This window comes from Apodemus sylvaticus, chromosome 13, assembly GCF_947179515.1.
Source record: "Apodemus sylvaticus chromosome 13, mApoSyl1.1, whole genome shotgun sequence".
Taxonomy (NCBI): domain Eukaryota; kingdom Metazoa; phylum Chordata; class Mammalia; order Rodentia; family Muridae; genus Apodemus; species Apodemus sylvaticus.
The window spans coordinates 80787027-80800975 of record NC_067484.1 but is presented as its reverse complement, the minus strand read 5'-3'; the positions used below and the strand labels follow the sequence as shown (position 1 = coordinate 80800975).

Sequence of the window (13949 nt, the reverse complement as noted above, 5' to 3'; positions counted from 1 at the left end):
AGAGAGAGAGATGTTGTTGTTGGATCATCTGGAGAACAAAACAAGCCAGTCGAGGCGTTCATGCTTGATAATCTGTTAAAGGTAGAGAAAGATGAGAGGTTGACTGCACATTGGAGAATATTTCTCTGGTTGTGATTCATATTTAATTTCAAATCTGAGTTTCTATCCTTCCTTAGATCACTCAGTTTCCAGATAAAAGACATATAACTTTTATGTTTGTAATAAGCCTTTACAGTATTAGAGATGGACAGATACCTTTCTTTCAAGCTATTAGAATCTACATTTCCATCAATAACCCTGAATTATAAGTTGTTATGCTCCATCTGGACTGCTCTTAATTCTGATTGGTCAGCTCTTACATTCATGTTTTCATAACTAATCTACTACAAGGTGTCTTCCCTCTCTCTTCTCTCTCTCTCTCTCTCTCTCTCTCTCTCTCTCTCTCTCTCTCTCTCTCTCTCTCTCTCTCTCTCTTCTCTCTCTCTCTCTCTTTGTCTTCTGCCTCAGACCCCAAGCTTGGGAACCCAGAAAACCACATATCTTCTGTGCAGCTCTAGGTTCTGTGATGCTCTAGGCATCATTATTCACCAATCATGGATAGATAATTGGGGGGGGGGGCAAGGTTAAATACTGTTGCTTGGGTCTATGTGCAGATTCTCTTGTCCCTGGGGGCAGCCAAGCCTTGGGTAGGCCAGTATTTATTACATTAGATAGATAGATAGATAGATAGATAGATAGATAGATAGATAGATAGATAGAGTAAAGGACCAAAAGTCAGTAATTCCCCCCTTTTTGTCTAAATAAAAAGCCCTTTTCTCTTATAAAAATAAACAACATGTAATAGGAACAATTAAACAATTTTTCTATTTTGGTGAGTTCTGTATTTAAATCAATTTCTATTATAATTTCTCTCCTAATTTGTAATATTAACATTAAAACATCTTAGACTTAGAACATCTTCTTAAATCCTAAACAATTTAAGCTTATAGTAAGATTATGACTATGTATTCTTTAATCCTATCAGAGACATGAGATGGAATAAATATTATTTGAGTATGCAGGAAGTTCTGGGATGCAGTATCCAAAAGTTATAGAAATGACAGAGACAGTTGAACATCTGGACAGTCCCTAGTATTCTCTATAACACTGGAGCATCTGTCTTAAGCCTTAAGGCCTTTTGACAGACCTTACAAGAAGCAGTAATATGAATGGCTTGTTTACCCTGTCTTGGCAGAGTTCTTCAATCAACTATCCTGCTCCCACTTGCCATTTCTTGATAGTATTTTGTCTGCAAATTAATTTAGGGATTTTTTTTTTTTTTGCCTAGTGGCTACTGAGCCATAGTTGAAGGCATTCTGTAGGCAGGTTTTCAATGCTCATCATCTTCTTACAAGTCTGATGGGGTACTACCAGAAGTTGGCATGTCTTAATGTAAAAAAGATCTTAAATTAGTAAAATTATGGTTAAATGCCATATTCTGTGAGTCTCTGAAATTTTTGAAGACCATTTATCTATTCATAGCATATATGAATTTTCAAATGTTGCCTGTCTCCAGCTATTATCTATAAAACCCAAGATGTATATTTCTGTATAATTCAGACTAGTATCTGATAAGACCATGAGTTTGAATGACTATTAATTTGCATTACTTACCCTAAACAGCTTGGAATAGCAGTTATTGAAAGGATTGAGATTAAACCTTCTATTAAGAGTTTCATAGGCATAATACCTATAGAAGAGTTGAAACATAAATATTATGTTTTAACAAGTTAATCTTAAATTTTGTATCAATATACAAATATTTATATTAATGAAAACCTTAAACCTGCATCATTATACAAAACTCGGTACCAATGTAACAAAATATAACCTTAATTCTGTATCAAAATATAAAAATATCTATCAATGTAAGATTATGGCTATAGGATGTTTTGTAGTTTAAGAGTAGATTCAATAATCTATCTCTATTTGTCCAATTTTTATAATATATCTATATCTCCCTTTTTCTTCTATCTACTCTCTGCACCTCTCTCTCCCTACCTGTAGTTCCCTACCTCTGACCCCAAGCATGGGAACCCCAAAACTGTACTCATCTTCTATCCAGCCATAGGCTATAGGTATCTTTATTCACCAATCAGGGATAACTTGGGGGGTAGGGGGACAAAGTTACATAGTGTCACTTGGGTCTATATGGGGATTATCTTGCCCTCTGGGGGCAATTAGGTCTTGGGGGCCAATATATAGCATTACAATACATAGCAAAAGACCAAATCTTCTGCTGTGAAACAATTCCTGTCCCTCCACATGGTCATGCTCTCCTGCCTCTGTGAGATGTTGCCAGATTGTACCAGGTGAAACCTCTTATCATGATGATGGAAAGGGGGAGGAACTAACTAGACACCCTACAGATTTGCATCCATGGATAATATTACCTGGAGATACCTAGGGACGCTGCTTTGTGATACTGCGTGGCCTGTTCTTCTACTGAAAAGAAGCCTTCCACATCTAAGGTTTGTTCATACAGTCTTGCTTGCATACTTTGAACACAGAATTTTGAAACCTAACTCTAAGTAGAGCACAAGCCTTTGGCAGAGAAGTCCACAGAGAAGAAGGCTTGGCCACAGTACTATGTTTAGCTAGAGCCCTGGATAGAGGAGAGGACAGAGTGAACATGCGAGACTTGGAGCCCAGCAAGCCAGGTATACCTTTGCACTTTGGGAAGAAGAGACAGTTACAAGAAAACTATCCACTGAAACAAACATTTGGTTGAACTTACAGTATCCCTGCCATTAATACAGATGACCTCACTTGGAAAGGCAGTTCTATTAAAATGGGCCATCAATCTTCTGACTGGTACTCTTGTAAGAGGAGGGACAAGACATGTGGACACAGACAGATAAGAGTGTCACTTGACTCAAAGGTCACACAGGGAGATCCATGGAATGGAAAGCTATGTGATGGCAGGGGCAGAAATTAAAGGGACATGCTTACAAACCACAGGATGCCAAGGATCATGTTGAACACCAGAAGCTAAGAGGCAAGGGAATGACCTCCTGTCCAGCCTTCAAAGAGAAAGCATGGGCGTTCTCTCCTACAACCTTGATTTTGGACATCATGAGAAAATAAATTTAGGTTGTTTAAAGCCACCTGATTTGAACAACATTGTTACTACAGCAGTGATAGGACATGTAGCTAATATACTAAATACTAGTGGTACCTACCCTCCCTCACCCTGACACATAACCAGAAATGTCTCCATACACTGGTAACCTCACCTAGGGAGTAAAAGAATCCCAGCCAAGAACTACTGATGGGAACTACCTCCATATCCAAGGACTGCCTATCCTTCAGCTGTTCTCACATAGCATGTGAAGACCATAGAATAAGGCCGACTGTAGAATGTGCAATGCAGTAAGTGCACTTGGTCGGTCATCTCCTCTTCATGACCATTGACCCCACTACATTCGTGTGCTGGGTAGGACCCAGGGCTTGTTCTGTCATTTAAGAGTTAAAACTGAGACCAAGAAGAAAAAGCAATTGTCAAGTTACAGACTTTGGCTAATAAGATTTGCAGTTAATACACACAGGCCCTCAGCCAGACTCTCTGCTTCCTGGATACACACATTATGTCATGGCATCTCAGCTTCAGAGGGCCATTGGAAAGCTCTGTGCTCTGAAACACAATTAGGATGTATTAAATGATATCCTGTGCTATTGCCTAGCAACTCTGTGGTATGAATCTGGATTTGTCATACAAATTAACTCTATTAAGGAAATGGTTTTCAGAAGAGTATTCAGCTGTAGGAAGTTATTTTAGAATCATCTCTAGAGAGCATCAATAATATTTTTCCAGTAAAATGCATGAAATGATCACAAACAGAAATGGGAAAACATATTCCTCCCCTTACATTTATGATTTTTAGAGTGTAGTCTACTTAAAAGGCAGTGTAATACAGTGGTCTTCAATGACATTGAAGTTGGCTTACTTTGACTCAGACCCAGCATCATCCTAGAAGCAGAAATTTTCTTTAACTGCCTGTGCCACATTACCATTCTAAGGAGCTTGGCTTTCCCAGTGCCTGTCCTAAGCTGGCTTCACGGGTGCCAGGCATAGGTGAGTCTTCTCATGGAGAAGCAGCTGGCTCAGGAAACCAGAATGCTCTGAAGATGAAACACAGCTGTTCCACAGATTGGTGTCTGTGGAAGATGGAACTACTGCTGTGACGTGAGGGGTGGCCCCTCACAGTTGTCCAGCTCTGCATGGGAAGAAAGCTTCAATAAATCATTTCATCTGTGTTGGACACAATACCCTCTTGCATCAATGTTGCCCCTTCAGAGTGCTTGTGAGATGGAAGGAGATACCACTGGGTCCTTCTGTGGGTTACTTTTTAAGTTGCTACAGGAAAGTGCATGGATAGAAGGCCATTTTCTCAGAAGAGTGCAAACTTTACAAACCACCCCTGGCCAAGTTTTCCCAACCTCCTGCAGCTGCACCCATGTCCTTGTAGTGTATTTTTCATCACCATGATGAGAGTCTGTCAAAATGAACAAGTAAAATCATTATTGCCATGTCTCATCTGTAGGTAAATGAAATGTCCAAACTCAACCTAACATCTAGATCCAAATAAAGGATACATTTCCATTGTTTTTTTGGGGGGTGGGGTGGGGGGGTGCAGAACGGTACCTTCTAGTATGAGAAGAAGTATAGTTACCATAGTAATACAGAGACATTGTTTAGAACAGTGGCTCTCAACCTGTGGGTCATGACTCCTGACAAACCTCTATCTCCAAAAAAGTATTTACATTATGATTCATAACAGAAGCAAACTTACAGTTATGAAATAGCGAGAAAAAAGATTTTATGGTTGGGGGAGTCATCACAACGTGAGAAACTGTATTGAAGGATCATAGCATTAGGAAAGTTGAGAGCCACTGGCCTAGGAAGAATGTAAGGAAAAATTCAGATGATTACATTTTGGTCTTGTTGAATGTTCCTTTCCCTATAAAACTAAGTGGTGATTCAAATAAGAATTATCAAAGAACCTACGAGTGTGGCAAGAGTCGGACATAGGCCTTTCCTCTGTTCGTCTGTATCGTTTCTGGTGGAGGAAGGGACCACCAACACACAGGAGGTGGCCCTGCCCTCCTGTCCCACTGTCCTATTGCCGTCCTTATGACAGTGATATAAAGGAAGGAGAAAACAAGCTAGCAGGTCATAGCCCAGATTCCTCAGTGGCAAAGAAATGGTTCTAATTAGAGAAGTAAATAGCAAAGGAGAAATGTTCAGTTCCTTCAAACGGACAAAGCAACAAAGCGTGCAGGAACATGTCTCCTGGAGGTTGTAAGAGGTGCTGGCAAGCTTTTGTTTTGAAATTCCTGTTGTGCCTAGAACAATTTAAGCATTATGAAAATTAAAGTGTGCTTTTTTTTTTTTTGGCTAAAGATTTTGAGTCCAATCGTAGATGTTTTCAGACTGTTATCTGTTTGAATTGTTTGGATTTTTTTATACACTGTTTTTGTGGACAGTGTGACCTCCAAAATTCTAACTAAATCTCCCCCTGATACTCAAATTCTGCCCATATAGCTGTCATCCTGGAGCCACACTGAATAATAACCTCTGCTCTATAGCGTCTTGCTGGTACCACAGAGGACTGCTTCCTTCTGGGGCTGTACTACAATGTGTTTACCTATTTATCCACTAAAAGATTTAACTTGACACAGATTGGGGCTATTACAAATAAAGCAACTGCAAATATTTTAATAGTTCCCAGTGACTATGTTTTCACTTTCCTAGAGTACATACCCAGGAATGGAATGGCAAAGTCATAGGGCAACCTCTGGCTGATAAGTTACAGCTTATGTTTTCATTCTTGGTACAGTGAAAAAAATTAGCTAGGATATAGTTTACCTTATCAGCTGCGTCTTGTGGAAATATTTTGCCTACCATGGGTCAGAAAGGTTTTCTCTTTTTTCATTCCAAAATTTTTAGGCTATTTCATTTTACTTTTAAACTCATGATCCATTTTGTTTCTTTATGTATAAAGGAGTTGAGGGGGTTTTGTTCTGTTTTGTTTTAAATATGGAATCTAGTTATTTTAGGACCACTTGTTGTAAATTGTATCCTTTCTCTGTTAAATAGTCTTTCACTTTTGTCTGTGGACCATATTTTTGCTCCCATTTCTATACTGTCTGTCCTTCTGCTTTGTTGAGATTAATATTGATATAAATATATGCACAAAACCTACTTTATTGTTACACAGTAACAAGCAAATTTTAATGTGCTATTAATGATGAAATATACAAGTCATAAATATAATAAATAATGTATAGGCTGTATATGTTGGAAATTAGAAAAATGTGTATAATCTATAAATTTAACTCAGTTCCAACTAAAAGACCAACATGATTTTGGATAGAGACAAACAAGCTGGTTCTAGAAGCTGTATAGTAAGGAAGAAGAAATGGATAAACCATGGTGAATTTTAAAAGGTGACATTGGAAGTATCGCTCTACCCAACTTGAACTATAGAATCATAGTAATTAGAGCAATTACATATAATTATATATATATATATATAATTTTACATTTGATTATTGCTTCTATGTATCAATAAAGTAGGTTTTGTGTATTGACCATGTATCATGAAACATTATTAAATTCAATTCTGTGGTTTAGAAACATTTTTGCTCGTGGTTCATAGTTCTTTAGGTAGGCTCACATAGCCTTTGTGAACAACTCTACCTTTTTCTTGTCTTCTCTCTCTGTCTCTTTCTCTTTGTCTTTCTCTGTCTCTCTGTCTCTGTCTCTGTCTCTCTCTCTCTCTCTTTCTCTCTCTCTCTCTTCTGTGTATGTGTGGAAGGAAGGAAAGGGTTTCCATGCAGTATTAAAATAGGAATGATAAGGACAGACTAATTTTTTCTCTGTTTTAAAAATATAATGAATTAGACATTCAAATTGGTAAAAATCAGTCAGACTCTGACATCCACTGCCTTCTTCACATTCCACAAATGGTTTTTCCAGAAGCAAAAATAAATAGAAAGGTATACTTTTTTCATCACTGAGCAGTATGTACACTCCTATGAGTTCTTCCTCAGTCAGACCTGTGTTTATTACTGCAGTATTGCTTCTTGATGAGTTTTGGTTAATTTACAATTAATACATAAAATCCAATCTGAGTTCTTCGTGAACGTTGCCTTTTTGCAATCCGTTTATGAGATGTGCCACAAAGCAGACATTCTCAACACACCACTGTATCTCCTAGGGAGCAGAAAGCAAATCCCCAATATTCTGTCTTCTCCCTTATCATCTGCTGTCCTTGCCTGGAACACCCTTTAGCACAAGGCCTAGAAGTCCTGGAGCCAGATATTTAAAGTTAACCTGTAATAATAACATAACACCTATTATTATTAAAACCAGAATGATGTTAACCACCTGCTTTGAAAAACTATAACAGAAATTTGAAAACATTGAATGAGAAGAGACCATTACTAACAAAGAATTATTATATCATCCTATCCTTCTAGAAAATTCTGACCATGATTCCAACTGAAGAAGAGAAGCAGAAAATCCAGGAGGCTCAGCTGGCCAACCCAGAAGTGCCCTTGGGCAGTGCGGAGCAGTTCCTTCTCACGCTCTCTTCTATCAGTGAGCTTTCAGCTCGGCTCCACCTGTGGGCATTCAAAATGGATTATGAAACCACAGAAAAGGTAGGCAGGTTACAGGGGCATCCCACGTGCCCATGCTGCCCAATGGTTTTTTAAAGTTGGTAAATACTAAGCTTGTGAAGCCTTGGCCTTGGCACAGAGCTTGGAGGGTGAGCTGATGGTCATTGTGTTGCGTCTCATACTGGGTGGGGTGCACTGCATCTGTGTTAGGTACCAAGCAACCCCCTGACACCAGCCTTATATGCCTGGCTGTAGGGAGCAAATAAATGAGTTTTTGTGATCAAAAAAATGTTCAGGCTGTATTTTCATGGTAGAAACTATAGAAAAGCACAATGTGGGGGAAATCTATCATCCTTCCACCTGTTGGTAATAACCCAAACTTGGCACTGGCCAGGGCAGTTGTCAACTTCATGGGTACCTTATTGTGTGGCCAAATGTCTGTGGCAGAAACTATGTATGGGATAAGAGTTTTGTTCAGGGCTCACAATTTCAGAGGGAAAAGTCTTTCAGGAAGGGAGAGTCATAATGGTGAGTAGGATAGCTATAGTTCCACTCATAGTAGCAGCGGCAGCGTGGGGCAGCAGACAGAAAACTATGAGAACTAAAAAGCCAGACATAGTGGTGTGTATCTGTACCCTCAGTGCTCCTCTGGTGAGACAGGTATTTATCCAGATACAGGCACACACACACAGACACATATACACACACACAGACACACACACACATACACACACACATAAGGTTGGGGTAGGATTTAGATAGGAAAGATACTGGAGATTCCTTTTAAATAGCAAGTAGAAGACATAAGCACCCTTCCTATACTGGGATATGCTATGTAACTTCCCTAGGGAGTTTTGAACAAACATCTTTCTACCCTAGATAGATGCTAGCTTTCTACCCTAGCAGACAAAAGAGAGATTTCCACCCAAGTCTAACTCAGTGAACCAGAGTTTATCAGGGTTACTCACATTAGGATGGATTGGGGGGGGGGTTACTTATAAAAACACAGATAACTAATATGGAGCTATAGAACCATGAAGCCCATCCCAGCATGGGCATTCCTGAAGTACCCTGCCCAACATCAATGTGCAGAAACCTATAGGGGTCTCTTTTTCTCCAAATGTTGTTACATCTTATGTGGCACGACAGGGGGGGGGTCAGGGTATGTGTGAGAGTCTTATATTTAAGGAAATTCCTGGGACTTATAAATTTTGGTAACTTCCTGAGTCTTCCTCTTAGCGATAGTACTTTGATTTAGAAGGAAATGTTACACAACAGGTCAGTGGACATGCTCTTGTAGGCTGAATATGGGTCAGTGGAAATTAGATGGTGAACCGGAAGGGGCTTAGTACAGAGAAGATGAAGACTGGAGCCGGGAAGAGTTCGCATGGTGCTGGACTGGACATGCTCTACAATAGTGAGTTTGGGAGGCTTGAGGGACATTTTCAGGGTGAGTTTTTCTAATACAGAAATCTAAAACCTGAACACATAAAAATCTGAAACTTTTTCATGGTCAAAATAATACTGCAGTGAAAATTTCATACCTAACCTCATGTGACAGGACACAATGAAGCAAAAGTATACTAAAAGTATTTTAAAATACTGTCTGAACTTACCTTCTGGCTTGTTTGTTGAGTGTGTTGTGATACCTGAGTCAGTCTCATCCTTACACTTAGAGCCCATCTCTAGGGGGTCTTATTAAATATCTTCAAATGTTTCAAAATATGAAACATGTCTGAGTCCTGTGTATTTTAAATAAGGGATTTTATTTGACCCATTCTACATCTGAATTCATGGAATTAAGCAGGGACTAAAACACCCCTAAGACTGCAGGGTGTCTGGTGTAACTTAATTATGAACCGTCTGGCATGTTTAGGTGATTCTTGCAAAGTAAGAAGATGGAGGAAATGATGCATGACTAGCTGTGGTTGAGGACTGGGAAGGAGAGACTAAGGTTGAACGTTCTGATGTGGGGATCCAGACAAGTGAAAATCTTCCTAGGTCAAGGCCAATGAGGCTGCAGGGTAGGCTAAGTGTCTGAGAGGTGACAGAAACAAGAACTATGGCTTTCATATGTGCCCAATTCAAAGCCCACAGACTTCATGTACTCCAGGATAGCTATGAATATTCCTCAAGACAAATTCTTCAATGTATTTAAAATCTGGAGCTGTGTGTGTGTGTGTGTGTGTGTGTGTTAATGTGGTTGAGTGTGAACTTTGTATGCCATGTCACAACATCAAAAGATTGAATATACCTGAGTTACATGAGTAACTCAGGCAAGGAGGTGACCCTCATGGAGTGCCTAGAGGAAACAGGAGGAGACAGAGGTGGTTCACAGACTGTGAGGACAGTGTGTACAGTCATCTGCCTGCAAAGAAGAAAGACAAAGAGGAGCCTGTAATGCTGGTGCTGAGGGAGCAAGGAAAGAGAGATGGCCTTGGAAGTCAGCATGGCTGGTGGGGGAGACTGACGGGAATGGCCTGGGGCCCTGCCTGGGCTCAGATGGTGCACCGGACTGGGGAAGATAGAGCAAGCCCTCTTGACTCCAACAGAAGCTTCACATGGTCTTCACTGTGGTGTCTGCGGGTAGACCCACCCCCATCCCCTCTGCTACCTTTCAGTGCTGTTCTTATCTAGGACCAAATGCTGGTCACACAAGCTTGTCCTATGCTAGGGATTACTGCTTACTGGTTATTCCTTTGGACTCCACAAGCCTGGAAAGGAACAAAAGAGGCCAAAAGTCTTACTCATCTCCCTCTTTCTTTCTATCTGAAAGGAAGTGGCCGAACCACTTTTGGACCTGAAGGAAGGAATAGACCAGTTGGAGAACAATAAGACTCTGGGCTTCATCCTGTCTACCCTCCTTGCCATTGGGAACTTTCTAAATGGAACTAACGTAAGATTCCCCAGCCCTCGCTCCCTGGCAGCCTTTATCACAAGGCATCCACCATCATACTGACGGATCTGGCCCTTCAATTACCCAAAGCACAGTGGAACAAGCAGCTTTTATGTCTTCTTGCTGAAAATTCAAAGCTTTCTGTCTTTGAAATATCAGGGGCCATTCATTTGAATATGTACTCCTCTGTAAGAAAGCTTGAAAAATATGTCTATGCTTTATAGAGTACAGCCCTAAAACATTAGCCTCAAGGGATTTTCATCCAGAGAGATTCTGTTTTCCTCTAAGCTGCTCACTCAAATATTTAGGCTTATATACTTTCTGATCTTCCTTTTAAGTTTCAGTTTGTTTTTAACTGTGTGTGTGTGAAACCATGCACACATGGTGTGGGTCCCCAAGGTAACTGGAGGTTTTGGTTGCCTTGGGGCTAGAGTTATCAGCCGAGTTGTGAGCCTTCCAGTATTGGTACTGTGATGCAACTGGTCCTCTGCAAAGCTGTGTACCAAGACTGTTTTTAAAAAGTAGACTTTTGGTAGCTGTCAATGGCCCAACTTTGGCCAGAGCATAGACATTCAGTAATGGTCAGAGGAGAAAGAAACTGTTGCTGGGCGGGTGTCAACGACCTATGATAGCCCTGGGAGGTGGCTTAGGAATGGTGAGAGTGACTGCTTTAGTTTGAGCAGCAGCGGCAGCAGCAGCAGCAGCAGCAACAGCAGCAGCAGCAGCAGCAGGAGGTGTGGCCCACCAGAGAAACTAAACATTGGGCTACTGTAGATAGACACTGAGCTAGTTGAAAAAGCCTGGGTAATAACTTGTTTTTTGCATGTCACCAAACAGGCCAAAGCATTTGAGTTAAGCTACCTCGAGAAAGTTCCAGAAGTCAAAGACACAGTGCACAAGCAGTCTCTTCTCCACCACGTGTGCACCATGGTAGTGGAAAACTTTCCGGACAGCTCGGATCTGTACTCAGAGATCGGGGCCATCACCAGGTCAGCCAAGGTACGTCCACGGCCTTGGAAAGTCTGGCCTCATGGGCCTCACTGTTGGGTCATCTGCGTCATCACAGAGGCATACAGCCTCTGGTAGGAAGCCATTCCGTGCTGCCTGTACCGCCGGCTCTGGAGTTCACAATTATGATTTGTTTCATGCCGTTTCTGAACTTTTAAGATCTTTTTCCTATCTCTGGTCCTCGGTTAGATTCTTTCCTGCTGAGGTATGAGGGACAAGTCTGCCACGTGATTCTTACTCCCGTGCTCGCTGGTAAGAGTTTACCTTCCAGACTACTGTCTCCAATATTGCAAACCTTCAGCCTGATTTTGGTAGGCAAACTGAAAGATACCATCTGGCCCCTTCTGAGATTCCGTAGTACCCAGGGTGAGATCTGGAATCAGAAACTTGAGTATGCCTGGCTCCAGAGCTCAGAGATTGGCCCGTTCCAATGATCTTACACACAGGGGACATTTTTATAGGGCTATAAACAGGATATGGCTTTGGACCCTCGCTGTAGGCTCTTAAAGTGCAGAGTTAATATCTTTGTTAGCATATGACTGGTTAGGGATGGGACTATTGCAGTATGTGGTCATTTAGCTGCTCGCGTAGGGGGCCACTAAGTCTGATTAATATCCACTGAAACCCAAATATAACAGAATTGGGGAAAATGAAGTTATGGATGTGCTGGAAGCTTGTGGGGTAGACCGGAACCTCGACCAGCACAGAAGTCAAGCCTCTGTGGGAAACCTTCTGGAAATACAGCGGGCATGGCAGAGTGAATAGGAAGTGTTAGGATACACTAGAGTCAAACATGAGGCATGGCTGGAGAGCAGAGTGGCCAAGAGGTAGAGTTGGAGCTATAGAGGTCTTCTTGAAGGAGATCTCTTCTCTGCCACCCATTGGACTAGCATGTGACCCGACAGATGGGAGTCTCTCACAGTCTGGCAGTCATCAGGTATACCAAGCAAGGTCCCTCAGTTGACTTCATAATATACCTGCCTCAAAGACACAAAGAGGCATGGATAGTGGTTTTTCAGCCCTGACAGAACTCAGAGAAGGCTTGTCAGAATACAGCCTTCTAATGGGGATGCATGCCACACTGTTCTGTGGTAGGTACTTGGCTGTGGTCTTTACATGTATGGAGTGTCCTGAGTAATAGAAAGGCCCCCTCATGGTTCTGCAGTCTCTGCTGTGCCACAAGCCCTTCCTCAGAAGAAGGTTCTGTTAGGAATTCAAGACAAAGTCAATCTGTCTAGATCCCCTTTCTTTTGTCCCAGGGTCTTCTCCAGCTGGAAGTGGCTGGTAACCAAACTGAGCCTAACACAAAATCCCTGCTATCAGGCCAGGCCAGATTCCGGTGGGCTGTCCTGGGCTGTCTCCTCAATACCAGGCCCCTCCTGAATGCTTGTTAGACATTTAGGTGTCATATAGATTACAACTACATGAGTTGTCCTTGCCTACACACTGACCACACAGGTCCAAACTGCCCACAACAGTTACTCTAGATGACAGCTGTTGCAGATCCTTAGGTCTTGCAGCAGGAGACCATGACACCAAAGACAGCAGCTATCTGCTGATTTCTTTCTCCGTCTTCAGAGAGCCTTTGTAGCTCCATAGCTCTAAGCCCTTCTCAGGCTCCTCCCTGCTTTCCTGGCCTCTGGAATGCTCTGGGCTCCCATGGCTGTGGTAGGTCCTCTCACAGATCCTCTGTTGTTGACTTGATCTCTTCTGAGGGTGAGGCTGCCAATAGGTCTTCCCCTCTGGGCCCTGCTTCTCTCCCTGTCCTGACCTCTCTGATCAGCTCCTCTTTCTGACATCTGTCTGTCTCGCCCTTACCCTCTCCCACCGCTGCTCACGTCTGTCTACCTCAGTGCCTACATTCACCTCAGCTCTGCTTAACTCTAGTTCTTGTCCTGTCCCTCTCAGTGTCTTTCCTTTTCTACTAAATCTGGCCCTCAAGTGTATTCTATTATTTTATTTTATCTTATTTATTTTACATGTGCACTGGTATTTTGCCTGCATATATATCTGTGCAAGAGGATTGTATCTTGGAGAACAGACAGTTGTGAACTGCCATGTGGGTACTGGGAATTGAACTCTGGGAGAGTCAGTGCTCTTAACCACTGAGTCATTTCCCCAGCCCCCATCAAATGTATTTTTTCAGGACCAATTAACCCTTTGCATTACTTTAGAAAGCTTCAGATGGGGCTATTTGGGTTAGTCTAAACTCTTTGCACTTCCCGGAATACTTGTTTATGCTGTGTCTGAAGTGACTGTGCATGTGTAGCGAGCATTGCCTTTCAAGATCTCATGCTTCTCCACCTCCATATACACACAGGCCCTGAGGACACTATAGATTTTGATCTCTGGGAGGAGACACTTGCTGTAAGGCTTCACT

The 13949-nt window shown here is 41.8% G+C and overlaps 1 protein-coding gene across 2 annotated transcripts in view; it reads left to right on the top strand.

Annotated features, from left to right (window-relative positions):
• Nucleotides 1-13949, top strand: part of Fhod3 (formin homology 2 domain containing 3) — a 438336-nt gene that overhangs the window by 404199 nt on the left and 20188 nt on the right. For both annotated transcript variants that reach the window (XM_052155219.1, XM_052155218.1), the window contains 3 exons: nucleotides 7525-7707; nucleotides 10442-10561; nucleotides 11399-11560. In XM_052155219.1, the coding sequence (XP_052011179.1) occupies nucleotides 7525-7707; nucleotides 10442-10561; nucleotides 11399-11560 (465 nt within the window). The remainder of the gene's footprint in view (nucleotides 1-7524; nucleotides 7708-10441; nucleotides 10562-11398; nucleotides 11561-13949) is intronic.